Raw genomic sequence first — 26,504 nt, 5'->3', positions numbered from 1 at the left:
AAGCTTTGTTTGTTATTTGCATGTAATCCATCCCTTTCTGTGATGAGTTTGAGTAAAAGAGATTACAAAATGAAGATAAAATAAAGCATGAAGATGATAAAATGGTCACAAACAAGAACAGAAAACACTGCACAAACTGACTGAGCTTCACAATGCAATGAATGCATCTACCCTCTGCATTGCTAGACTTTCTGAAGCAAACTGTTCCAAAGACAGGAATACTGTTGTACTAGTATAGTAATAATTATACTTGGTTGCTGTTGTGTTAACTTTAAAATAGGAATAAGGCTGATTAATTAATAACTATTGTGGTTCTGTTCGCCGAGCTGGGAATTTGTGTTGCAGACGTTTCGTCCCCTGTCTAGGTGACATCCTCAGTGCTTGGGAGCCTCCTGTGAAGCGCTTCTGTGATCTTTCCTCCAACATTTGTAGTGGCTTGAATCTGTCGCTTCCGGTTGGCAGTTCCAGATGTCCGTTGCAGTGGCCGGTACATTGGGTCTAGATCGATGACTTATTGATTGAATCTGTGGATGAGTGCCATGCCTCTAGGAATTCCCTGGCTGTTCTCTGTTTGGCTTGTCCTATAATAGTGTTGTCCCAGTCAAATTCATCTGCGTGTGTGGCTACTAAGGATAGCTGGTCGTGTCGTTTCGTGGCTAGTTGGTATTCATAGATGCGGATCGTTAGCCGTCTTCCTGTTTGTCCTATGTAGTGTTTTGTGCAGTCCTTGCATGGGATTTTGTACACTACATTGGTTTTGCTCATGCTGGGTATCAGGTCCTTCATTCTGGTGAGTTGTTGTCTGAGAGTGGCTGTTGGTTTGTGTGCTGTTATGAGTCCTAGTGGTTGCAGTAGCCTGGCTGTCAGTTCGGAAATGCTTCTGATGTATGGTAGTGTGGCTAGTCCTTTGGGTTGCGGCATGTCCTCGTTCCGTTGTCTTTCCCTTCGGCATCTGATGATGAAATTGCACGGGTATCCATTTTTGGCGAATACATTGTATAGGTGTTCTTCTACCTCTTTTTGCAGTTCTGGTGTACTGCAGTGTGTTCTGGCCCTTTTGAATACTGTCTTGATGCAACTTCTTTTGTGTGTGTTGGGGTGGTTGCTTTCGTAGTTCAGGACTTGGTCTGTGTGTGTGGCTTTCCTGTAAACCTTTGTGGTGAATTCTCCGTTCGGTGTTCTCTGTACCATCATGTCTAGGAATGGGAGTTGGTTGTCCTTTTCTTCCTCTCAAGTGAATCGGATTCCTGTGAGTGTGGTGTTGATGATCCAGTGTGTGTTCTCTATTTCTGTGTTTTTAATTATTACAAAGGTGTCATCCACGTATCTGACCCAGAGTTTGGGCTGAATTTGAGGTAAGACTGTTTGTTCTAAACTTTGCATTACCACTTCTGCTACGAGTCCAGAGATGGGTGAGCCCATGGGTGTGCCGTTGATTTGTTCATATATTTGGTTGTTGAATGTGAAGTGTTGTGGGTTGTTGACTGGTGGTCTGTATCTGACACATGGTGGAAGGATTCGATTCTTTTGGCATTCATGCAGGAACCGGAGTTGTTTGTACGTGGTGCTTAGGCGGTTGGCACAGGATTCCAATTTCCTGGCTTGTCTTAGCATCTTTCACCCATAGCTGTTCAAAGTCCACAGTCAACCCAGAAGCCAGGGACACAGCCAGACAGAACGGATTCAGGATGATCCAGGTAATGATTACAGACGCTCACAACAGACTTCACAAAGACAGACAAGAAATTGAGCACCAAAAATCGTTAATTTCAAAAACCGCCAATCAGGAATGGACCCGAACCATAGAACAGGCCATCACCATAGGACAGAACAGGACCACACACCGCAAAAAAATGGCACTAAAAGAAAAAATGGCCAAACTAACACACAACAAAGAGGACACCACAACACACACCTGGGTTAGAAACCTCCCCCACAGACAGCTCACAGACACAGAAAGAACAATACTGGCCAAGGGACTCAACTACAACCACAGGGACGCCAAGACAGCAGACTTCCTAGCAGCACTAGAATGCACACTCAGGAACAATGGACTGACAGAAGAGACACAACAAACAGTGAGACAAAGTATCGTACCCCTGATAACAAAGAAAAGACAAACACATAATCTCAACACCAAGGAGAGGGAAGCACTAAAATCACTAAGAAATGATAAGAACATAATCATACTACCAGCAGACAAAGGCAGAATGATGGTCATCCTGGACAAAGCAGACTACATCCAAAAGGTGCAACAACTACTTGCAGATACCAACACCTACCAAAAGTGAGAGTTTGACCCCACCCCACAGCTCACCAATAGGATAAACAACACTGAGGAACCTACAAAAAAAATGGACAGAGAACCAGGTTTGGCCTACAAAGAATGAAACCTGAAAGCAACAACACCCCCAGATTCTATGGACTACCTAAAGTGCACAAACCAAACATCCCACTCAGACCCATAGTATCACTACCAGAGACACAATCACACAAATTGGCTAAAGAACTACAGCAGAAACTGAAACGCCTGATCAGCGGATCCAGACTCTCTATACAATCAACACAGGAATTCTTGGACATCATCAGAAATATACACATAGACAAGGAAGAAACCATGGTCTCATTCGATGTAACGGCACTGTTCACCTCTATCGACAAAACCCTAGCCAGAGAAACAATAGCCAACCTGCTGGACATACAGAACAGACAACAGGACAGTGAACCTATCAACAAAGACGGCATACTCAAACTACTGTACCTGTGCCTCACAACACACTTAATATTCAACAACCAAATATATGAACAAATCAACTGCACACCCATGGGCTCACCCATCTCTGGACTCATAGCAGAAGCAGTAATGTAAAGGTTAGAACAAACAGTCTTACCGCAAATTCAACCCAAACTCTGGGTTGATATGTGGATGACACCTTTGTAATCATTAAAAACACAGAAATAGAGAACACCACCGGGTTATCAACGCCACACTCACAGGAATCCGATTCACTAGAGAGGAAGAAAAGGACAACCAACTCCCATTCCTAGACATGATGGTACAGAGAACACCGAACGGAGAATTCACCACAAAGGTATACAGGAAAGCCACACACACAGACCAAGTCCTGAACGACGAAAGCAACCACCCCAACACACATAAAAGAAGTTGCATCAAGACACTATTCAAAAGGGCCACAACACACTGCAGTACACCAGAACTGCAAAAAGAGGAAGAAGAACACCGATACAATGTATTCGCCAAAAACGGATACCTGCGCAATTTCATCAACAGATGTCTAAGGGAAAGACAATGGAACGAGGACATGCCGCAACCCAAAGGACTAGTCACACTACCATACATCAGGAGCATTTCCGAACTGACAGCCAGACTACTGCGACCACTAGGACTCATAACAGCACACAAACCAACTCTCAGACAACTCACCAGAACGAAGGACCCGATACCCAGCATGAGCAAAACCAATGTAGTGTACCAAATCCCATGCAAGGACTGCACAAAATACTATATAGGACAAACAGGAAGACAGCTAACGATCCGCATCCATGAACACCAACTAGCCACAAAACGACACGACCAGCTATCCTTAGTAGCCACACACTCAGATGACAAGCAACATGAATTTGACTGGGACAACACTACTATTATAGGACAAGCCAAACAGAGAACAGCCAGGGAATTCCTAGACGCACGACACTCATCCACAGATTCAATCAATAAGCACATCGATCTGGACCCAATATACCGGCCACTGCAACAGACAGCTGGAAATGACAACCGGAAGCGACAGGTTCAAACCACTACAAATGCCGGAGGAAAATCACAGAAGCGCTTCACAGGAGGCTCCCAAGCACTAAGATGTCACCTAGACAGGGGACGAAACGTCTGCAACACAAATTCCCATCTCGGCGAACAACAACGAGCACCCAAGCTACAAATCTTCTCACAAACTTTAATTAATAACTACTTGTACGGCAATGTATCATTATATCCTGTGACACTGATAGGCTTTTCCAATCTTCAGAAAAAGTGTCAAGGAGATGAGTTCTTCATTGAAGAGTGCGAAGTGATGCCTCTCCCAAGGGGGCAGTACCGCTAGAGTAGAAAGTCTGGGTTTTTGTCCCACCTCCCATGAAACAGGCCGATTTTAAAAGATCCTCCTCCAAAATATCATTTTATTGCAACAAGGCACACACCATACCAAATTATAGTCAGTCTGAATTATGCCCTCAAATCTGTGGCTTGAACACAACTTGGTTTCTGAGAACACCAGCACGTGACGTGAACCTAAACAATTCTAGATTGTTGTTCGATAGCTGTATCAGCTGTATCTTTTTCAACAGTAGTCACATTTAGTTTGATGGCATTAAGTAAAGCACTTAGCACATGAAAAAAAGTAGTTTTAAACCGAAAGAATTTGAACTGAGCTACAGTCCTTTAGCGCGGGTAGCGCTTGCAACTGTAAAACGCACGAAAAAGTTTATTTCCCTTTATTTTAAACGGACGCCCACCTGGCCTGGACAACCAAGAAACAATCACCAAGCCACGACTGATTTGGAAAGGCAACGGTTGCTCAATCATCCAAAGACAAGGTTAAAAGGAACAAACCTTGGGTCGGATATTCCGGTTTTTTAACATTCAAGGAAGAAAATTCCCGCCCACCTGTGCAATGTACGTATGATTTCTAAGGCGGAGTGCGGTTTGCTCTCTCTCTCCCCTTGCAAACAAAAAAAGCTGTAGCAATGAGTGTACAGCATCCTTTTTGTACAAAGGCTCAGAGCACACCTCGCGAGTTTATGGGCAGGCAGAGTGTGTCTGGAAGGAGGGTGGCTCGTTTACATTTGGGCAGCGGTTCCCCCACCCCACCCCCCGGCTCACCTTGGTTGTCATAGACGCTGACATAGGAAATGCCAACAGCCATGCACCACACCACCAGGTTGGCGATGTCCGTGTAGCTGCTCTCGTCCTCGGTCACCACCAGCCCCAAGTGCAGCGGCAGCTTCTTCAGGCGGCGGCCGTCCGAGCGCCAGCGCGCGCGCCGGCTCTTGCCTTTGTTCTTGGCGTTCTGGAACCGGAACGCCAGGCTCGCGGGGTTCCAGCGCCTCCAGGCCCACATTCCATGGCGCAGCCAGGCCGACAGCGTCCGGTGCAGGCACAGCATCGCGTGCAGTACCCTCCAGAGCAACTCAAACAGTGCCATCACCTTACCATGCGATTACAGAGAGGGGGTGGGGTTGGGAAAGGGGAGGGGGGGGAGTGGGAAGGAAAACGGGAGCGTGTGAAACCAAAGCTAAATAACAAAGGTCCCCCTCCCCCGTTGTAAAGATTCACATGGGGAGGAGGAGGAGGAAAGCCAGCTTTGCCAAAATCTGTCTTTGAATGAATGCGAGTCAGTGCCAACTCCCCAACACGCCCGCCGCCATCTTCACTCGGTTTTTTTTCCTCTCCCCTCTAATTGTTAACTTTCACCTTTGACAGAAACAACACATGGAGCGCTGGGATTGGTTCACAAAGTCCAACCCGGAGGTGCACGCCGGCCTTGGCTGAAATTCAGCAAGAGGAGTGCACTCCTCTGAAGACTGCTCGCTTGGTGCTGCAGCGTCCCCTAACTCGGCAGAGCTCAATTCATCTCCAGCTTAAACAACCCGCCAAACTTCAAACAAATCGTAGCAAGCTGCCCGGCCCTCAGGATAACTCCATACAGCCCTGTAACGGTAGGGGCTGTAAGACTTGTCAGAGTATGGACATAGATACCACCATTACACGTGGGTGCACCTCCCGCCTTGCAAGTGGCAGGTACTCATGTGACTCAGCCAACGTTGTCTATCTCATACACTGCAGACAAGGATGCCCAGAGGCATGGTACATTGGGGAACTCAGCAAAGGCTACGACAACAGATGAATGGGTACTGCACAACAATCAACAGACAGCAGTGTTCCCTCCCAGTTGGGGAACACCTCAGTGGTCCAGGACTTTCGGGTGGCCATCCTCCAAGGCAGACTTCGGGACAGGCAGCAGCAAAAAATGGCCGAGCAGAGGCTGATAGCTAAGTTCGGTACCCATAGGGAGGGCCTCAACCGGGATCTTGGGTTCATGTCACATTACAGGTGACCACCATTGCACTATACACACACACACACACGGACACTCACACGCACCCTTATAGGCACACACACTCCCACACTCACACAGGCATCCTCTCAGAGACTTGGACCACTCTACACTCATGCGCACACACATACACTCTCTCTCATAGACATTCACAACCCACCCACCCCAGACACGCACACACTCCCACACTCACACATGCACCCCCTCACAGACTTAAGACACTCTCACTACACACACACACAGACAGATAAAAACCCACATGCACACATATATTTTGTGGGGTGAATTTGTACTTGTAGAGTTACATTGTACTTTTCTCAAAAACTGCATGAATTCATGTGAAACTCTGTTATCTCACTTTTTAGATTAGATTCAATCTAAACATCATGGCATAGACAGAGAACACAGGGGATTCTGGATTAGTGGTGCTGGAAGAGCACAGCAGTTCAGGTAGCATCCAAGGAGCTTTGAAATCGACGTTTCGGGCAAAAGCCCTTCAGGAATAAAACACAGGGTTTACACCTTCAACATATTGTCTAGCTAACACCCATTGTTACAGCTAAGCTGAGAATGCAACTTTTAAAAAACCTTTTGTGATTACCACAGGAAAGAAGCGAAACTATCATGGTATTCGAACAGATGAAAGACTCAACAGACAATCAAGGTACTTTTCAATGTATAATTTCAGTTATATCACACTGTAAATTTTTGCTATAAATTCTGTGCCTTAGATTTGTGCCCTCACAATCACCTGATGAAGGAGCGGCGCTCCGAAAGCTAGTGTGCTTCCAATTAAACCTGTTGGACTATAACCTGGTGTTGTGTGATTTTTAACTTTGTACACCCCAGTCCAACACCATCATCTCCAAATCACAGCTTCAACATCAGCAATGCTGAAAGGGACACAGCAAATCACACCATAGATAAATCTGTGGAGCTGCTTGCAAAACAACTTTTGAAACATTGAAAGGGCGTTAGCGAATTCTCCCACACACAGCAATGTGATGGTTACTATTTCCCAATTGTGATGTTGATGAGGCAACAACCCGAAAAAAAAAACCCTACTTCTCTTCTGTGCTTTGGGATTTTTAATATCCACCAGAGCAGGTAGGTGTGGCTTCAGTTTTAGCTGAGAAACCCTACAGTGTGGAAAGAGGCCATTCGGCCCATTGAGTCCATAGAGCATCCCACCCAATCCTGGTAACCTTAGTTTTACCATGGCTAATCCACATAGCCTGCATGAGCCTAGACACTATGGGGCAATTTACTGTGGCCAATCCACCTCACCTGCACACAAAGTCATAAGCATGGAAAGAGACTGTTCGGTCCAACCAGTCCATGCTGAACATAATCCCAAACTAAACTAGTCCCACAGCCCTGCTCCTGACTTATATTCCTCCAAACCTTTCCTATTTATGTACTTATCTAAATGCCTTTTAAATATTGTAATTGTACTCACATCTTTGGACTGTGGGAGGAAACCAGAGCACCCAGCTAAAATAATTCTTCAGAGGCTGGCATCCCAAGATCAATCACCTTCTATTTGCAAAATGCAGCCTTTGACAATGTCACTGTCTCTGACTGAGTCAGGCATTAACAGTGCCCAATATCCATTGGCATTTATCCTTTTGTGTCAGCCAGGTCTCCCTCATTGAACCAGATTAACAGCCCCAATCAGGTAACTCATATTCTTTGAGATCTAGCTGGCTAAGCTCATTATAATCACCGAGTCACTGTGGGTCCACTGATGTAGGGTGGTCTGATTTCCTTGAGAGCTTCCTGGGGTGTTTGAGCACTAGGTCAGGTTCCTCCAATTCAGAATCCGACAGAGGAGGCATGTAATGAATGAGAGCTCACCTCTGCTGTCAGAAACACCTCCGTAGACTTTCACTCCCTTCTTCAGAGGCAGTACATATAACATTACAGCACAGTACAGGCCCTTTGGCCCTCGATTTTGCGCCGACCTGTGAAACCAATTTGAAGCCTATCTATCCATTACCGTCTATATGCTGATCCAATAACCATTTAAATGCCCTGAAAGTGGGAGAGTCTATTACTGTTGCAGGCAGTTCGTTCCACGCCCCTAATACCCTCTGAGTAAAGAAACTACCTCTGACATCTGTCGTATATCTATCACCCCTCAATTTAACGCTATGTCCTCTTGTGCTAGCCATCACCATCTGAGGAAAGAGGCTCTCACTGTCCAATCTATCTGAACCTTTGATTATCTTATATGTCTCAATTAAGTCACGTCTCAACCTTCTCTCGAACAAAAACAACCTCAAGTCCCTCAGTCTTTCCTCATAAGATCTTCCCTCCATACCAGGCAACATCCTAGTAAATGTCCTCTGAACCCTTTCCAAAGCTTCCACATCCTTCCTATAATGGGGTGACCAGAACTGTATGTAATACTCCAAGTGCGGCTGCACCAGAGGATTTTACAGCTGCAGCATGACCTCATGGTTCCAAAACTCAATCCCTCTGCCAATAAAAGCTAAAACACTGTATGCCTTCTTAACAACCCTATCAACCTGGGTGGTAACTTTCAGGGATCTGTATATCTGGACACTGTGATCTCTTTGCTCACCTACACTACCAAGAATCTTATCATTACTCAGTATTCTGCATTCCTGTTACTCCTTCCAAAGTGAATCACCTCACACTTTTCTGCTTTAAACTCCATTTGCCATCTCTCAGCCCAACTCTGCAGCTTATTTACGACCCTCTGTAACTACAACATCCTCTGTCATTATCCACAACTGTACCGACCTTCGTGTCATCCACAAATTTACTAATCCATCCTTTACGTCCTCATTCAGGTCATTTATAAAAATGACAAACAGCAGCGGACCCAAAACAGATCTTTGCAATACACCACTGTTAACACCAGGATGAATATTTCCCATCAACCACCACCCTCTGTCTTCTTTCAGCTAGCCAATTTCAAATCCAAACCGCTAAATCACCCTCAATCCCATGCTTCTGTATTTTGTACCATAGTCTACCATGGGGACCCTTATCAAACGCCTTACTGCAATCCATATACACCATATCAACTGCTTTATCCTCATCCACTTGTTTGGTCACCTTCTCAAAGAACTCAATAAGGTTTGTGAGGCACGACTTACTCTTCACAAAATCGTGTTGACTATTCCTAATCAAATTATTCCTTTCTCGATGATCATAAATTCTATCTTTTATAACCTTTTCCAACATTTTAGCCACAATCGAAGTAAGTCTTACTGGTCTGTAATTACCAGGATTGTCTCTACTCTCCTTCTTGAGCAAGGGGTCAACATTTGCTATCCTCCAGTCTTCTGGTACTATTTCTGTAGACAATGACAACATAAAGATCAAAGCCAAAGGCTCTGCAATCTCCTCCCTAGCTTCCCAGAGAATCTTAGGATAATTCCCATCCGGCCAAGGGGACTTATCTATTTTCACACTTTCCAGAATTGCTAACACCTCCTCCCAGTGAACCTCAATCCCATCTGGTCTAGTAGCCTGTATCTCAGTATTCTCCTCGACAATATTGTCTTTTTCAAGTTTGAATACTCATGAAAAGTATTCATTTAGCGCTTCCCCATCTCCTCTGACTCCATGCACTACTTCTCACTACTATCCTTGATTGGCCCTAATCCTACTCTAGTCATTCTTTTATTCCTGATCACCTATAGAAAGCCTTAGGCTTTTCCTTGATCCTATCCGCCAACGACTTCTCATGTCCCCTCCTGGCTCTTCTTAGCTCTCTCTTTACGTCATTCCTGGCTAACTTGTAACTCTCAAGCATCCTAACAAAACCATCACACCTCATCCTAAAATAAGCCTTCTTCTTCATCTTGACAAGAGATTCAAATTCCTTAGTAAACCACAGCTCCTGTGCTCAACAACCTCCTCTCTGCCTGACCGGTACATACTTATCAAGGATCTGCAGTAGCTGTTTCAATTGTGCCCATCCCCTACAGTTCCCTCCCAACCTATGCATCCTAAATCTTGCCTAATTGCATCATAATCACCTCTCCCCCAGCTATAATTCTTGCCCTGAGGTATATACCTATCCCTTTCCATCACTAATGTAAACATAACTGAATTGCGGTCACTATCACCAAATTGCTCACCTACCTCAAATCTAACACCTGGCCGGGTTCATTACCCAGTATCAAATCTGATGTGGCCTTGCCCCCAGTTAGCCTGTCTACATACTGTGTTAGGAAACCCTCCTGCACACATTGTACAAAAACTGACCCATCTAAAGTGCCTGAAATATAATAATCAGTCAATATTTGGGAAGTTAAAGTCCCCCATAACAACTACCCTGACATGCTTGCTCCTGTTGAGTATCATCTTTGCTATTCTATCCTTTACATTTCTGGAAATATTCAGAGGCCTATAGATAACTCCCAACAGGGTGACCTCTCCTTTCCTATTTCTAATCTCAGTGGATAGCACTGCTGCCTCACAGCGCCAGAGACCCGGGTTCAATTCCCGCCTCAGGCGACTCTCTGTGTGGAGTTTGCACATTCTCCCCGTGTCTGCGTGGGTTTCCTCCGGGTGCTCCGGTTTCCTCCCACACTCCAAAGATGTGCAGGTCAGGTGAATTGGCCATGCTAAATTGCCCGTAGTGTTAGGTAAGGGATAGATGTAGGGGTATGGGTGGGTTGCGCTTTGGCGGGGTGGTGTGGACTTGTTGGGCCGAAGGGCCTGTTTCCACACTGTAAGTAATCTATTCTAAACTACCTCAGTAGGCGAGTCCTCAAACGTCCTTTCTGCAACCATAATACAGTCCTTGACTAACAATGCCGCTCTCCACCCCCCCACCTTTACCATTTTCACTGTTCGTACTGAAACATCTGAATTCTGGAATCTGCAATAACCATTCCTGGCCCTGCTCTACCCATGTTTTCGAAATAGCCACAACCTCAAAATCCCAGGTACCAACCCATGCTGCAAGTTCACCCACCGTATTCCAGACACTCCTGGTGTTGAAGTAGACACATTTCAAACCAACTTCTTGCTTGCCAGTGCCTTCTTGCAACCTTGAAACCTTAGTTCTGACCTCACTCGAACTACAGTAATGTCAAGGCAGTCACTTTCATCAGGTATACTTCTAGATCAGAGGACTCAGCCATGGTGTTTTTAGATTACTTACAGTGTGGAAACAGGCACGTCGGCCCAACAAGTCCACACCGAACCTCTGAAGAGCAACCCACCCAGACCCATTCCCTTACATTTACCCCTTCATCTAACACTACGGGCAATTTAGCGTGGCCAATTCACCTAACTTGCATATCTTTGGACTGAGGGTGGAAACCGGAGCACTCGGAGGAAACCCGCAGACACGTGGAGAATGTGCAAACAACACACAGACAGTTGCCTAAGGCGGGAATTGAACCCTGGTCTCTGGGGCTGTGAGGCAGCAGTGCTAACCACTGTGCCACCGTTTGATGGAGAGGGTGAATCAATAGATCTCTGAAGTATTTTTGATGATTGAGGAGCAGGGTAAGTTTTGCTTTCACACAATCTGTGAATGTGCAGCTTTCAAACATGCTTATTCAGGATAGTCATACCTATCCTAACTTTGTAAGTCACTGGTCCTGTACTAGTGTTGACCTTGCTCTTATCCATGTGAGGCCATTTCCGTGATACTTGCACCAAATTTTGTCCCTTGTATCAAACTGTCTCTCACTTGGCAGAGTTTTGAATCCACCACTGAAGTTTCTGATGCAATTTCACACACACAAACACCCACTCCCAGGCCTGGGAAGATCAGACTTAACAGGGTGCGAAATCTTCTACCCATTAGCCTCTCTGCCAGTACTGTCCCTTTAGTTGCCTGTGGGGTGGTCCTTTCGTCAAATAAGAACCGTGACAGCTTGGTATCTAGTGAGGCTATAGACTGTTTCTTCAGTCTTCCAAGTTTGCACCACTCTTCCTGTCAGGCCATTAGATGATGGGTGACGTGGAACTGCCTTAATATGTTGAATCCCATTTGACATTAAGAAGCAACTGAAATCCCTGATGGTAAATGATGGCCTGTTATCCATGACCAATACCTCTGGGACTCATATGCCACAAAAGATGTGCACAACTTTTCTATTGTCATTTCAGTATTTGACAAATGGACTCTATGCACATTCAACTAGTTCCAGTAGGCATCTTCAACGACTGAAAACATTGAAAGGACCAGCACAGTTGACATACAACTGGATCCATCGTTTTCCTGGCCATTCCAGGAAGCTGCTGACAGTAGGTTTTGTCCTTGTTGACAGTCTGGACACTGTCCCACCAAAGCAGCTATGTCTGCATCCAAACCCAGCCACCAAGCATAACTCATCATCAACATCTTCATTTTAGATACCCCTGGATGGCCCTGGTAGAGTTCAGCAAGTATTTGATGGTGATCTTTGCTCGCTACAGTCACTCTTGCTCCCCACAGGAATATGTAGTCCTCCACTGTGAACTCTCTGGGTTCAAAAAGGTTTTAATTCTAGCTGAGACAGCACTTTGCTTTCCCCCATTAATGCCAATTGTTTCTGTTTGGAAAGGACTGGATATGTCTGTGTCCAAAGCCTGATATTGTTTGCTGTGACTGGTAGCGTGTCCAGAAAATTCAGTGTTATGATAGCATCTTCCATTGAGGGTACCATGGTAACATAGAGGAACCTCAATTATCCGAAGGACATGCAGACAAATATTTCATTCTGTTAATCAAATTCTGGATGATCGAATGCCAGATAACATAGTTTAGCCAAGCATCGGGACCTTGCAATCTTGTCAGATAATGTCACATTGGATAAATGAATGCCGGAGAATCGAGGTTCCTCTGTGCATCTGCCAGTGAAAGGCAGCTTAGTGCATCCACATTCACTACTCGGCTGCCTGCATGGTGTTCTGATTTGTAATTACATTTACTTAATATTAGAACCCACCGCTGAATGTGGCCCGAAGTGATGGATGGCACTGCCTTATCCTCTCTAAGTAGACCAAGAAGGTGTTTGTATTCCATGATTATCACAAATTTTCCTCCATACTGGTATTGTTAGAATTTTCTGACACCAAATATGATCACCAATCCTTGTTTTCTATTTGTACACATTTACACTTTGCATTAGCCAATTTCCTGGATCCATGAACTACTGGGTGTTCCTCTCCGGTGGGCCATGTTTGAACTAATACCACCTCAATGCCACGTGGAGAAGCATCACAGACCTTTCTTGGGATCATAGTGTGCCAACACATTAGAGGATGATAGTCATTTCTTTACTACTTTGAAAGCTCGGGTTTGTCTATGAGACCAATTCCAAAGGCTGACCCTTTTCTAGGAGTTGATGTAATGGTGGATGTCAGGTTGTGTATGAACCTTCCACAATAATTTACTATATCCAGAAATGACTTAAGCTCCTGGACAGATGTGGGGGCCAGGGCACCTTTGATTGCCCTCACTTTATCTTCTAACGGATGTAACCCAATCTTATCAACCCTGTAGCCCAAGTAAGTCAGTTTTCCCTTAGGCATACGTCTGTGTTAGAAAAATGCCTTATGACTATATTTAAGTCCCCTAAGTGTTCCTTACTTGTTTTCCCTGTTATTAGGATGTCATTGAGGTAAACGGTGACCCTGAGGTAGATCTCTCAAAATGTTCTCCATTACCTGCTGAAACATTGAACAGGCTGATGATATGCCGAATGGCAGTCTTGTATTTAAAAAAAAATCTCCTGGTTATATTTTTTTTCTTCGAAACTCCCACACTACCACAGTTAGGCGGTAGAGCTTATATTTACCCTAGCACCCATGTTGTGTGTTTGCAGGTGTTAGACACAGTGAAAGACAGCAGGTGTACAAATCTTTATTCAATTCCCACAACCAGGAACAAAGAAAGCACCCAAGTAGCCAGTGACAAGCAGTGCTCTTCTCATCAAAGGGCAATGCTGTGTGATCAAATAGTGAAGGGGAAGGCAGGGATTAACTCAAAATAGAGTTGGAGCAGGAAATAATGCACTCCACACCCTGGCTGCCCCTCTTCTGTGGGTATGTCAGAGCCCAGGTGTCCCTGGAGAAGGAGCTTGCGGTGTCCACCAACACTCTGGAGATTTTCAGGGAAAGGTGGGCACCACAGGGTGTTGAAAAAGTTAGGACTAGTTCATTCAGAAATATGAGATTTCAGAATAATTAGCAATAATTTCTGTTGAATAGTCTTGCTGGCCGATAAAAAGTACTTTCATAAGTGTACAATCACATTCCCTCAAAAGAAAATATGTATTAGATTTTAAATGTTTGTTTTGACTTGGATGTTTAATTCTTTCCCTTAACTCTTTCTATGTTCCCCAGTCATTATTTGGCTTTCCATAATCAATTAAATCTGATTCATATTCCCCACTTTATACTTTCTGATTTGGATCCTGTTAATACTGATTCATTGAAGAGCCTTAGTGTTGCTTCTGAATGCTAGAGGTTCCCTCTACAGGACATTGAGCTGGAAAAGAGACCAAGTTAGAAGAAATTTACACTGATAAACCTATTAAAAGTAATTGAGTGGGTACTATTGATCTAAACATAGAGTGTCATTCTTCTGAACTGGCCGATATGAAAACTGATGTGAATTTTTAAAACAAAAAATGTGAAATATTAAACATTGAACATTTCTGTATTTTAGGTTCTGCTCTCCTTTTGTTTTCATGTGATACTGTACAAGTCAGAACTTCAGTAACTTTCATGGATTGAAATAATCAGCAATGACTCTTTCTAGAATTAGTTGTTTCCTGAGATAAAGGGACAAGGAAAAGAAAAAGCAACATGTCACAAAGAACAGAAAAGCTGCTCCTGATAAGAAAGAAAGCTAAGAACTTGGTGACTTCAGAAGTGTCAAATTTCATATCACAAGCTTAACAAGATAGAAAATCCAACCAGAATTCAACTTGAAGATTCTTCAGCAGCAGGAATCCGGAGAACAGCACTGCACAAGGATTGAACCCTGGACATCCAAAGACCTATGCTGTTATTTGGAGTCATAGCTAAATCCCATCATTAATTGGGTAATAGCTAAGTTGGATTGTGAGACTTAACTTGTTTACTTGAAGGGTCTTATTTTGGTTGCTACATACAATAAAAATTCTAATTAATTAGTTCCATATTTGAATGTCTGTAGGAATGCTTAAAAAGTAGCCAAATTAAAGGTAGATTGTGGTAATTTACATACAACAGTCATGGATAATTTCTTGAAATGTTTTAATAAGAAAATCTTGATTCCAAGGTCAGTGCAAAGTAAATACAACATTGCTGATTTCAGTTTCCTTTTGCTCTTTGTAATTCTGTTCTATATTAGTAAACCAATAATGGGTAAAAACAATAATATTATTTAATGTAATTTAAAAAAAATCAAACTAAAACAGTAATGTATGTTAAACTGTACCACTAGTTATAAACCAGTTCTGCATGACGTAATGCCATTGATTTAAATTCTGGTCTGAATTCAAAATACCTATTGTTTGACTTCAATATTAGCAATTGTAATAGGCATTTCAGTTGAAATTATGAAAGAAAACTATTTGCCTGGCATCAAATTTGAAAAAATAAATAGGCAAAACATTATCCTATTATAAAAGTTATATCAAACTAATAATTTTGATTCTTCTTCATTTTCTGCTCAGCAGAATTGAATCAATGTTGATGCAACTCATAACTAATTCATGCAGTAACAAAAGGAAATCACCCAGAATATTTTTGAATTGTAGATCAACAAATAACAAATTCAAGGAAGATACTTCAAACCATGTTTACCTATTCTAGAAGTATATAGCAGACTTAAAAGCAACAAGAACACTAAGAAACTGCAAACATATTATTCTGGTTCCAATGCAACATTGATTACATCACACAATCAGATTTTAAGTCAGGATGGTTATTGGTTTTCAGTCTACATCATAGTCATAATAATCTTCATTGTCAGCTGGACCATTAACATTTGAGCTATCGTCTTCCTGTGCTGTCTTTGTAGCAATTTGGAGAAGTGCCTTTCCTTTTGTACCATGTAGAGTATTATATCCACAGCTGTTTAAAATCTTGGTGGAAGATAGCCAAGTCTCACCTTGGTAATAGTCTGGAGTTGCACAGAAGCCACTTTTGATCTCCACTTGCCTTGCAGTCAATAAGACTCTGATTTTCATGAGGTCACATGTGCAGTTCCAGGGGTTACCATCCAGGTAAAGCTGTCTCAGTCGAGGTAAATATCCAAACACATCAGGGGTAAGAGATAACAACCTGTTATTACGCAGATTCAAAACTCGCAGCTGCTTCAAGTTTTCAACTGACTCTTTGAAAATGTCTGTAATGTTATTTCCTTTCAGATCTAGTCTCACAAGAGTATCAGGAAGCCTAAGGACAAAGCATAACAATTATAGTAATTTTGTCCCAGAATGAGATAAACATATACAATCATTAGTTGTAAACAGACATTATTACTGCACCAACACTAATGGAAGGATGTAATTTTAGCATAAATAGGCTGTCTCCATTACGCTACAGATCCAAAAGCACATTGCCAACAATAAATTGGTGGCAAGGGAGGCTTCACAATCAACCAAAGGGAGAAAAATACGTCTCATCTGCAACATTACCTAACGGTTTCAAAGTTGCGGCAGAGACATTTGTAAACAGATACAAGAATTTTGAGATAAATGAACAATAGAATACAGAGTCAGGGTAATTTGGATAATTGGCAAATGGATATTTGTGTGGGGCAGAATATGGACAGTATAATTTTTTCAAAATTTAGCAAGGTCATTGAAAGATCTGTAAGAAAGGTGTTTCTTCAGGGAGACTCCTGATGATCAGCTTTTGATAGAGATTCTGTTTATGCAAGCTATTCCTGGATTCCTTTTCATTTTTGTATGAAGAAGCTTGAGAAAGTTTTCATTAAAAAATTTATGGAACTATCTTTACAAAAGAGGTTGATGAACACCACAACTTATAACCTCTGTCAAAAACAGTTCCCTGGAATACTGAAAGGGTGCTTGCATTGTAACCTCTGAAAACTATTTTGATCATTTTATAAGCTGAATTTAAGGAATGTTTCTTTATTTGTAGATGCTACAGATTCCATAAAGCAAACTGAAAAATCTTGAGTGCTTTGAAAAAGAAAATTGAAGACATGCTATTGCAAGTATTAATTTTGGTATATAGTAATTCTCCACATTAAAAGTTAATGCAATATGTGTTATCGTCTTCTAAAGAAAATTGAGGGACTAGAGGACAGCTTCAGGAATCATATCATCACCCTTGCTGGAATCAATTAACACCCACCTAAACTACTCTGTGTGTGTGTGTGTGTGTACTCACACCAGATAGCCTACAGCAATTCAGGAACATGGAGCAGCACCGGCTTCTCAAGGACAATTAGGGTTGCCTGCAACCCCTATATCCATGAACGAATAATAAAAAATACATTAACTGGAGATAGAACGGGTAACTTATTCCACGAGATTGCTAAGTCATCAGGCAATGGAAAGAAACATATCACATTTCATCAGCAAGTTTATACTCACCATTGTCAGAGGGTAAGTAATCCAGTCAGATCTCAGTTGAAACTAGTCAGATTTCACACATACAATTGAGCTAGTCGGTATAAAGAAGTTGACATAACTCGTGATAAAAGGTAAAGGAAAGGTAACGTGATTAAGAAGCTTAAATTTCTTTTCACTGTTCACAAACAGCAAACACATTTCAAGGAAGTTCATCAAGCTTATCTGCAACATTTCAATATTGAAATTTTTGAATGTATCATGAAATTGTATAAAATTATTAATATTGCTTTAGAATTATGTCTGGAGGTGGTGCTGTGGTGCCATATTTTCTGATGAGCAAAATCCACCATGGAGAAACTTCATGTATGCTTATCAAATCATGTTTAAAATAATTTAAAAAATACATGGAAGCCCCATTTACTGTTAGACAGTTCTGTAGCAACATTAATTCCATTCAAAATTTTCCACCTTTTAGGAGATTTGTAAATGAATACAATAAAGAGAAGAACACAATTTGTTTTTGGTAATTAAAACATGTAGTGTCATTTTTTTCCCTGTTCAGTGGCCCTTTTTGCATCACACATTTTCCAGATCACATCCACTGGTGCGAATCTGACCTGTTCATTTTACCAGCCTGCCCTCCTCACTCCTCCCTGGTGACAAATCAAAACTCTCTGATTCATCTTTTGTTGTAAGCTTTTCCTAGATCCCAAACAACCCCCATTGTGTGAATTTATGTCTGTGTCAAGATAACTTCTCACAATTCAATACCTTAAAAAGTGTTTTCAGCTCTCCTCCTTCAACATTGCTATAATTTTCTAAAATAACATGTTTTGTGAGATGATAAACACCTGTGATTTTCTGATAGTACATTTCTTTGCACAATTTATGAAATAACATCAGTGACTACCTAACTCTCAGCATCCTTTATCCCCTCCCCTCCTCTATCCCAAAATTATGAATTGAACTAATTGTACTGAGAATTGATTTGTAGCCAAAGAAAACCTGTTTCTTTTCAGTTCCTTATGAATGTGATGCATTAGAGGAGTTCTCTGCCCTCTTGAGCACTATTTTGTCTGAGTCTTACATTGTGTGGAAGAAGCAAGATTGAAGAACTTCAGTTGACTTATATTTCTGTTTCTCTTTCATTGTTCTCCATCAAACCCACACCTCCTTATTTTCTAATAGAATCATAGAGTTTTTTTTAAATAGCATGGAATTACGCCCTTCAGCCTATTGTATCTGTACTAGTCATTTAACATCTATCTATTCTAAACCAATTTTCTAGCACTTGATATATAGCCTTGTATGCCAATGGCATATCAAATGGTCATTTAAATACTTCATAAATGTCTTGACTGTTTCGGTCCATACCACACTTATAGGCAGTGAGATCCAGACACCCACAATTCTTTGGGTGAAATTCTTTTCCTCAAGTCCTTCTAAATCACTTGCTCTTTACCGTTGTCCCCCAGGTTTTGTCCCCACTACTAAGGGCAATAAATTTTCCCTACCTACCCTATCTATGTCCCTCAGAATTTTGTACACCTTCATCAGATACTCCTTGGCACAACCCCAGCCTATTTAGTCTCTTTTCATAGCTGATACACTCTAGCCCAGATAACATCCTGATGAATCTCTTCTGAACCCTGTCAATACCATTCTTCCTATACTATGACACCCAAAGGTGTACAAAATACTCCTACTGTAGCTTAACTAATATTATGCATAACTCCATCATAGCCTCTTTGCTCTTACATTCAATGCCTTGACCAATAAAGGCAAGTATCCTACATACCTTCTTAACCAGCTGATCTACCTGCCTTGCTGCTTTCAAGAACTCATGGACAGGTATATCAAGGACCCTCTGATTTTTGTACTTCATAATATTCTACCATTCAAAATATATTACTCGATGGTAGACCTCCCAAGATGCATTACTTGACACTTCTCAGGATTACATTCCATTTACCACTGTTCAGTTCATCTGATGAGCCCATTTGACAAACTCTGCTGTGATCCAAGATATTGCTCCTCATTATTTCCAACACCAATTTTTGTGTCATCTGCAAACTTACTGATTATATCTCCCACATTCATGTCTAGATAATTAAATTTACATAACAAGTAGCAAAGGAACCAGCATCAAAACCTAAGGTACGTCATTGGACACAGGTTTACAGTCATTAAAAACACTCTTCAAATATCACCTTCTGCTTCCTGTCTCTTGCCAATTTTGGATCCAATTTGCCAAATTTGCTTGGTTCCCAGGTGTTCTTAGTTTCTTAACTAGTCTGCAATGAAAGATCTTGTAAACTGCATCAACATGACTTTTATCTACACAATTAGCCTCCTTCTTGAATAATCGAATCAAATTTGCTAGATATGATTGTCCTCTTACAGGGGTGGGGACATCCACTTCTTGAGACAATTTGGTGCAATTATAAACCCTCGTTTGAAATCATAATTGGTCGTAAAACTGAGAAAAATACTTAATTCCAAGGTGATTTTCTGCTTGATAATGCATTGGTAAAATACTTAATATTGAGAAACATTCCTCTCCACCCTTTAAGAACATTAATATTGTCCTTCTCCTATCCTAATACTACAAACATACCCTTTTGGGAAGGATGACAATTGGTTTTGCTCCAGTGCAAGATCCGAAAGTTGCAAACAGTGCTGCCATGCATCTATGCCAATAACTGTAATGTTGTTATACTCCAGAAACAAATGTTTCAGTTCACACAATCCGGAGAATTCTTGCAGTGAAATTTTTTGTATGAAGTTGTGACTGCAATCCAACATTCGTAGTTGTGCTGGCAGTCTAGAAGGAACTGCTTTTAGTTGATTTTTAGACAGATCCACTATGGATAAGTTGGTCAAAGCCAGTGCATCATTCACTGTTGAAAGTTGATTTTCAGACAGGGAGAGTTCAAAGAGATAACTGAGATAGTCTAAGTCTTGTAGCTGCAATTCATCGATCAAATTTTTGTCCATCTTTAAGGACCGCAATAAAGGTGGCATTTTTTGTGGGATTTTACAAAACATATTTCCTGACAAACTGAGAAAGCGCAGGGATGGTAAAAAACTGAAAAAATTTGAAGGTAGGGAAGAAAGCCTGTTATTTTGCATGCTTAAACGTTTCAAATAAGGAAGTTTTAAGGGTCCTGACAGTAGCTCAAGACTATTACTATCCAAAATGAGACTTTCAAGTTTTAGAGCAGATGACAAAACACGAGAATATATTTTGGAGATCTTATTATTTTGCAGGTCAAGGATTTTCAGTTTTGCCAAACCTTCAAAGTCAGTCTCACATAATGCCTGAATCCGATTATTACCCAGTTTCAACACTTCCACATTGGAGGGAAGCTTACTAGGAACACTCCTTAACTTATTCTTCCACAGTTCTAAAGTCCTCAGATTTGTCAGGGTTGAAAATGTGTGTGCCTCCGTTGCTTCCATTCCACATGAAGATAATGCAAGCTCTTCAATGCCATAAAGTCCACCAAAATCTGATGCCTGCAAAAAATGAATACAAGATAGACACTATTTGGCGATGCCGGTGTTGGACTGGGGTGTACAAAGTTAAAAATTACACACCAGGTCCAACAGGTTTAATTGGAATCACACTAGCTTTCGGAGCGAAGCACCTTCATCAGTGATAGTGGAGGGCTCCTCACCAAGAGCACCTCACCCAGACCTTCCCCACACCTCCACTACTTACCTTTAAACAACTGCCAAACTTCAAACAGATCGTTGTTCGTAGCAGGCTGCCCGGCTCTCAGGAAAACTCCATACAACCCCGTCACGGTATACGCTGCAAGACGTGTCAGAGTGTGGACATAGATACCACCATTACGCGTGGGGACACCTCACACCTTGTACATGGCAGGTACTCATGTGACTCAGCCAACATTGTCTATCTTATATGTTGCAGGCAAGAATGCCCGGAGATATGGTACATTGGGGTAATCGAGCAAAGGCTACGACAACGGATGAATGGGCACTGCACAACAATCAACAGACAGGAGGGTTCCCTCCCAGTTGGGGAACACTTCAGTGGTCTAGGACATTCAGCCTTGGACCTTCGGGTGACCATCCTCCAAGGTGGATTTCGGGACAGGGCAGAGGCTGATAGCTAAGTTCGGTACCCATAGGGAGGACCTCAACCAGGACCTTGGGTTCATGTCACATTATAGGTGACCACCATTGCACTATACACACACACAGATACTCCCATACACACACACACTCTCTCACACACACACAGGCACTCCTATACACACATACACACGAACACACATACACACAGATGCGCACACAGACACCCACACACACCCTTATGGACACACACACTCCCACACTCACACCTGCACCCCCTCACAGACTTAAGACACTCTGCACTCACTACACACACACACATACACTTTCTCACACTCACAATCCCCAACCCAGACAGACACACACACACACAGACAGACAAAGACCCACATGCACACATATATTTTGTGGGGTGAATTTGTACTTGCAGGGTTACATTGTACTTTGCTCAAAAACTGCATGCATTCATGTAGAACTCTGAGCTTAAAAACTGCATGAAGTTATGTAAAACTCCATTATCTCACTTTTTAAATTAGAATCAATCTAAACATCATGGCATAGACAGAGAACACAGGGGCCCAACACCTTCAACATATTGTCTAGCTATCACCATTGTTAACAACTAACCCAAGAATGCAACTTTTAAAAAAAAGATTTTGTTATTTACACATGAAAGAAGTGAAACTATCACTGTATTCGAACAGATGAAAGGCTTAACACAACCAATTTTTCAATGTATAATTTCAGTTACATCACACTGTAAATTTTTGCTATAAATTCTGAGTTAGGATTGAACCCTCCACTATCACCTGATGAAGGAGCGTCGCTCTGAAAGCTAGTGTGCTTCCAATTAAATCTGTTGGACTATAACCTGGTGTTGTGTGAAGATAGACACTGACATGTAATTTTAGTCAGCAGAGATTACCTTGTACCAAGAGTTAATCTTGGTTAATTCTAATCACATTAATATAACATTAGGATAAAGAAAAGTACAAATGATGAAAAACTAAAATAAACCCAACATCCCCAACCCTTTCTCCAGAAATCACAGCAGTTTCATGGAAGCAGAGTTGAGTGAGCAAGAGGTAGATCTTGTGGACAAAATGACTGAAAGGTGTAAAGGGATATAGGAATAAAACCAGAGAAAGTGAACAAACAAGAAATTTGGAACAAAAGATAACTTTCCACTTAAATATGCTGTGCTTTTAAGTTTATTTGACCTGCATAATATATTATGCCTACTCCAAGCATTTCATCATGCAAGTTTTTTTCCTGAATTCATTTAACTGTATAGTCACTTGATATTTTTGGCAGATCAATAACTGCATTCGCTGAATTTTGGGAGTTCTCTGGAAAAGACAGAAATGCATTACCTGAAAGTACAGTTCTTGAGAAAGGACAATTTCTATTGGTTAACAAGAAAATACTCCAAAAAAACAAAATGAATGGGGTGACACTGGAATCACTAAACTTAATCTGGGTCCTAAGTTGCAGATTTTACAATTTTTTTTTGGCATACCCTTAACCTCATGAATCAGTGTTTTGCTTGTCCATAGCTATTTCACAATGCATTTAAAATGTCACCAGTCATTTGACTATTAACCCATTCTCATTGACTTCCACTATGGTAGCACTATACCCTTTACCAACCAGTCTTTTGATGTGTATAATTCAGCAGTTTTGTTTACAAATCTCAGCACATCTTTCTCCCATCCTACTTCTGGTGTAGGTTTATGCTCATGTGCAACCACTGAACTTCATTCTCACCATTAGCTTACTTTTTTATATAATGCCTGAACATAGAAAAACCTAGAATATATTCAGTAGTAGCTTGCAAAACAGAATTGAATATATACTTGAGGAGAAAATTGTCAAAAAGACCAAGTGAGTGAGTTCAATTTGACAACTCTTTTCAATGAAAGGCAGCAAAGAAACATTAGGCGGCAAGATATCCTGCTGTGCTGAAAGTTCCATGATTTTATCAGTCTGTATACATGTTGGGAAGGCAATAGGTGTACTTCAAGCATTTGTCATTGCAATAAGTCAAGTGCATGGTATAGGAAAATGTAATTGCATAAATAAGAAATTATGAGACAGATTACATGATGACAAAATGATTATAATAAATGGATCCTGCTTGGTTTAAAGAGACTTGTAAGTGATAGCTTCAGCTTTTCTCTCTGAGTATATCGATGATTTAAATTTTAATTTAATAATGAACATGGTGTTATAGGAAAGATATTATTAAACTGGAGAAGGTTCAGAAAAGATTTACCAGGATGTTGCCAGGAATGGAGTGTTTGAGATATAAAAATAGTCTGGAAAGGCAGAGAATTTTTCACTAGAGTGTAGAAGGTTGAGTGGTGACCTTACTGAGGTTTATAATGAGAGGCATAGATAAGGTGAATAACAAAGGTCTTTCCCATGGGGTGGGGGAGTGCAAAATCAGGGGCATATTTTTAAGGTGAGATGAGAAAGATTTGAAAAGTACATGAGGGAACATTTTACACAGAGAGTGGTTGGTGTATGAATGAACATCCAGAGGAAGTGGTGGTAGCTAGTACAGTTACAACATCTAAAAGGCATTTGAATAAGTACATAAAGAGGAAGAGTTTGGAGGGATGTGGGCCAAGCACAGGCAGGAGGGACTAGTTTAGTTTGGGAACACTGCTGGCATGTATTGGTTGAACGGAAAGGGAATTGTGTGTGTATGGATTGAGCAGCCAGAGAAAGTGGTGGAAGCAGGTAAAATTGCAACATTTAAAAAGCATTTGGATGCATATATTAATAGAAAGGGTTTGGAGGGATATGGGCCAAATGCTGACAAATGGATGAGGTCAGATTCGGATGTCTGGTTGGTACGGGTGAGTTGAACCAAAGGACTTGGTTATGCGCTGTATGACTCTATTACTCTATCTGGCAGAGGTAGACAGATTTTTGTTAACCAAGGAGATAAATAGTTAATCAGAGGTAAGACGGAATGTATACTTGAGGTTATAATCAGATCAGCCATGAACTTATTGAATGGTGGAGCAGACAGGAGGGCCTGAATATTGCTCCTAATTTGAATGTTTTATGTACTAAGGAGACTTAATTGATCTTTTTAATAAAAGGAAAGGCTTTGTAAGAGTTACTAGGAAAAGTCTATTTTCTTTCATTAGATCGACAACAATAATAGATTTAAAATTGCAATAAAGAGTGAGCAGGGAGGTTATGAATTGTTGAGGTGTAAAGTGCTAAAGGGAATAGTTGAGGCAAAATCGGTAGTTCTTTTTCAGAGAATGTGGATAACTTTGTAAAGGGTAGAAGTTAATTGGAAAGAGACAGAGAGCAAACAGCATGGCAATTACTAGATCCTTCCAAAAGCCAGAATATACATCAAGACCCTAATAGTCATCTTCCTTGGATATATTTTAATATAAATTTGATTTCCCTATATTTAATCATCTTCAAAAAGCACGCTAGAAGTGAATAAGAATATTCAGATAAGCACTTTAATCTGTCACTGATCAAGAGCTTTTTCATGAGGATAATGAGAGAAATTATCAATGTGTCTGCACTAAATACCACTGTTGTAAAAGTTTTTGTATAAAGTGAGAACATAATCCTGGCTCAAAAAATATTTGCTCCTTGCATAAAAATCGAAAATCTAGGAGCAAAAAATCTAACTCAATTTTATAAAGTTTAAACTCCAACCCATCTGCTCTGCATTTACAGACAGATTCTGATACCTAAAAGCAGCACTTTTTTGTGACTTTATTGCTCCAGGGAAAGTCATTTAATGAGTTTTTTTTTACATCTTACACATTTGTTTCAAAACTTCATCTCATTTGCTGCATTCAGACTTTCTACAGTACTCACAAAAACATTAACACTTTTAATTCATCCTGCAAATTGAATTTAGCAAGTCCTAAGCATTAAAGAGCATTTACCTCAGAAATGGAAATTGTAATTCATTCCAACGCACCGAAGCACAAAACCGCTCACAATTTAATGTAGGAAAACGAAATAAATCAATTCAAATGGATGACACTAAACTCACATCGATATCATGATTATGAGCAAAACCAAAATCCTGCTTTTCAAAACCTGTGTAAAATGATGCTGACAAACTCAGTGAGGGTCTTTCTCTCACCCGCAGCTGCTTGATGTTGTTGTGCCCGAGGTGCAGTTTCCTAGTATCGGATGGGATGGCTTTGGGCACTGTTGTAACTCTGTAGCATTGCACCGACTTGGAGGGGTCGCAGACACATCTCGTGGGGCAGTCGCTCTGGCAGAACATCAGAAAAGGCAAAATTGAAAGCAAATAAATTAACAACATTTTTTTTTCATTCAAGAGCTCCCAATATTATCTATTGGTGGCCCAGTCTACCAAGCAGAGAAACCGATATTAATGCGGAAGGAGTTCTACTTTCCCTGGAAAGAATCTCAGTTTCAACTTCGAGAGGAAAAAAGTGTCTTTGTATCTCCCCCCTTTTTAAACATCAGACGCTCATAGAATGAGCGTGTCTGCTTGATAGAAAACATCGATCAAAAGAATACCTGAAAACTATGTTATCTGGCTTAAAAAGTAAGCAAACGTTTTGTTACAAACGGAAAAGCCAATACCAGAGAATGGTATATTGCCCTGATATTTGCAAAGAAGCGTAGTGCTAACAGAAACGTTGTGGCCATATTACTCAATTGTCTATTGTGTGGGATGTCCATCTGCAAACAGGAACATTCCGTTTGGTTTTCTTTTTCGATTCTGACC

The 26,504-nt window shown here is 41.3% G+C and overlaps 2 protein-coding genes and 1 long non-coding RNA gene across 5 annotated transcripts in view; 1 reads left to right on the top strand and 2 right to left on the bottom strand.

Moving 5' to 3' along the window:
- Positions 1-5,446, bottom strand: part of nus1 (NUS1 dehydrodolichyl diphosphate synthase subunit) — a 30,767-nt gene extending 25,321 nt beyond the window's left edge. Inside the window, exon 1 of one of the 2 annotated variants that reach the window (XM_072555868.1) lies at positions 4,898-5,446. In XM_072555868.1, coding sequence (XP_072411969.1) covers positions 4,898-5,219 — 322 coding nt within the window. In that variant the 5' untranslated portion in view covers positions 5,220-5,446. The remainder of the gene's footprint in view (positions 1-4,897) is intronic. The other variant, XM_072555864.1, reaches the window with a different exon arrangement.
- Positions 5,447-5,473: 27 nt separating this feature from the next.
- On the top strand, positions 5,474-15,385 carry LOC140461102 (uncharacterized). Its single transcript, XR_011954459.1, has 3 exons — positions 5,474-6,127; positions 6,738-6,795; positions 14,785-15,385. It is a non-coding gene; the product is annotated as an uncharacterized lncRNA (long non-coding RNA).
- Positions 15,386-15,994: 609 nt separating this feature from the next.
- Positions 15,995-26,473, bottom strand: LOC140461067 (nephrocan-like). 2 transcript variants are annotated; one of them, XM_072555859.1, is made up of 4 exons: positions 26,431-26,473; positions 25,887-26,021; positions 20,268-21,169; positions 15,995-16,502 (listed from the first exon to the last, which is right to left on the bottom strand). In XM_072555859.1, the coding sequence occupies exons 3-4, from the start codon at positions 21,110-21,112 to the stop codon at positions 16,040-16,042; spliced, it is 1,308 nt and encodes a 435-aa protein (XP_072411960.1). In that variant the 5' UTR covers positions 21,113-21,169; positions 25,887-26,021; positions 26,431-26,473; the 3' UTR covers positions 15,995-16,039. The 2 variants fall into 2 exon arrangements, with proteins under 2 accessions (XP_072411960.1, XP_072411955.1); XM_072555854.1 differs by lacking the exon at positions 26,431-26,473 and having other exon boundaries at positions 25,887-26,177.
- Positions 26,474-26,504: the final 31 nt, after the last annotated feature.

Source organism: Chiloscyllium punctatum, chromosome 3 (assembly GCF_047496795.1).
Source record: "Chiloscyllium punctatum isolate Juve2018m chromosome 3, sChiPun1.3, whole genome shotgun sequence".
NCBI classification, from domain to species: domain Eukaryota; kingdom Metazoa; phylum Chordata; class Chondrichthyes; order Orectolobiformes; family Hemiscylliidae; genus Chiloscyllium; species Chiloscyllium punctatum.
Note: the sequence above shows the minus strand (reverse complement) of the source record. Positions and strands in the feature narration are given on the sequence as shown.

Excerpts from the sequence above, each read along its gene's own strand:
- LOC140461067 (XM_072555854.1), bottom strand. The coding sequence starts at position 26,072 with ATGTTGTTAATTTATTTGCTTTCAATTTTGCCTTTTCTGATGTTCTGC. Across the intron at positions 21,170-25,886 it reads ACAACATCAAGCAGCTGCGG|GCATCAGATTTTGGTGGACT; the intron begins GTGAGAGAAAGA and ends CATTTTTTGCAG. Across the intron at positions 16,503-20,267 it reads TTGTCATCCTTCCCAAAAGG|GCTTCCTGATACTCTTGTGA; the intron begins GTATGTTTGTAG and ends CTTTGTCCTTAG.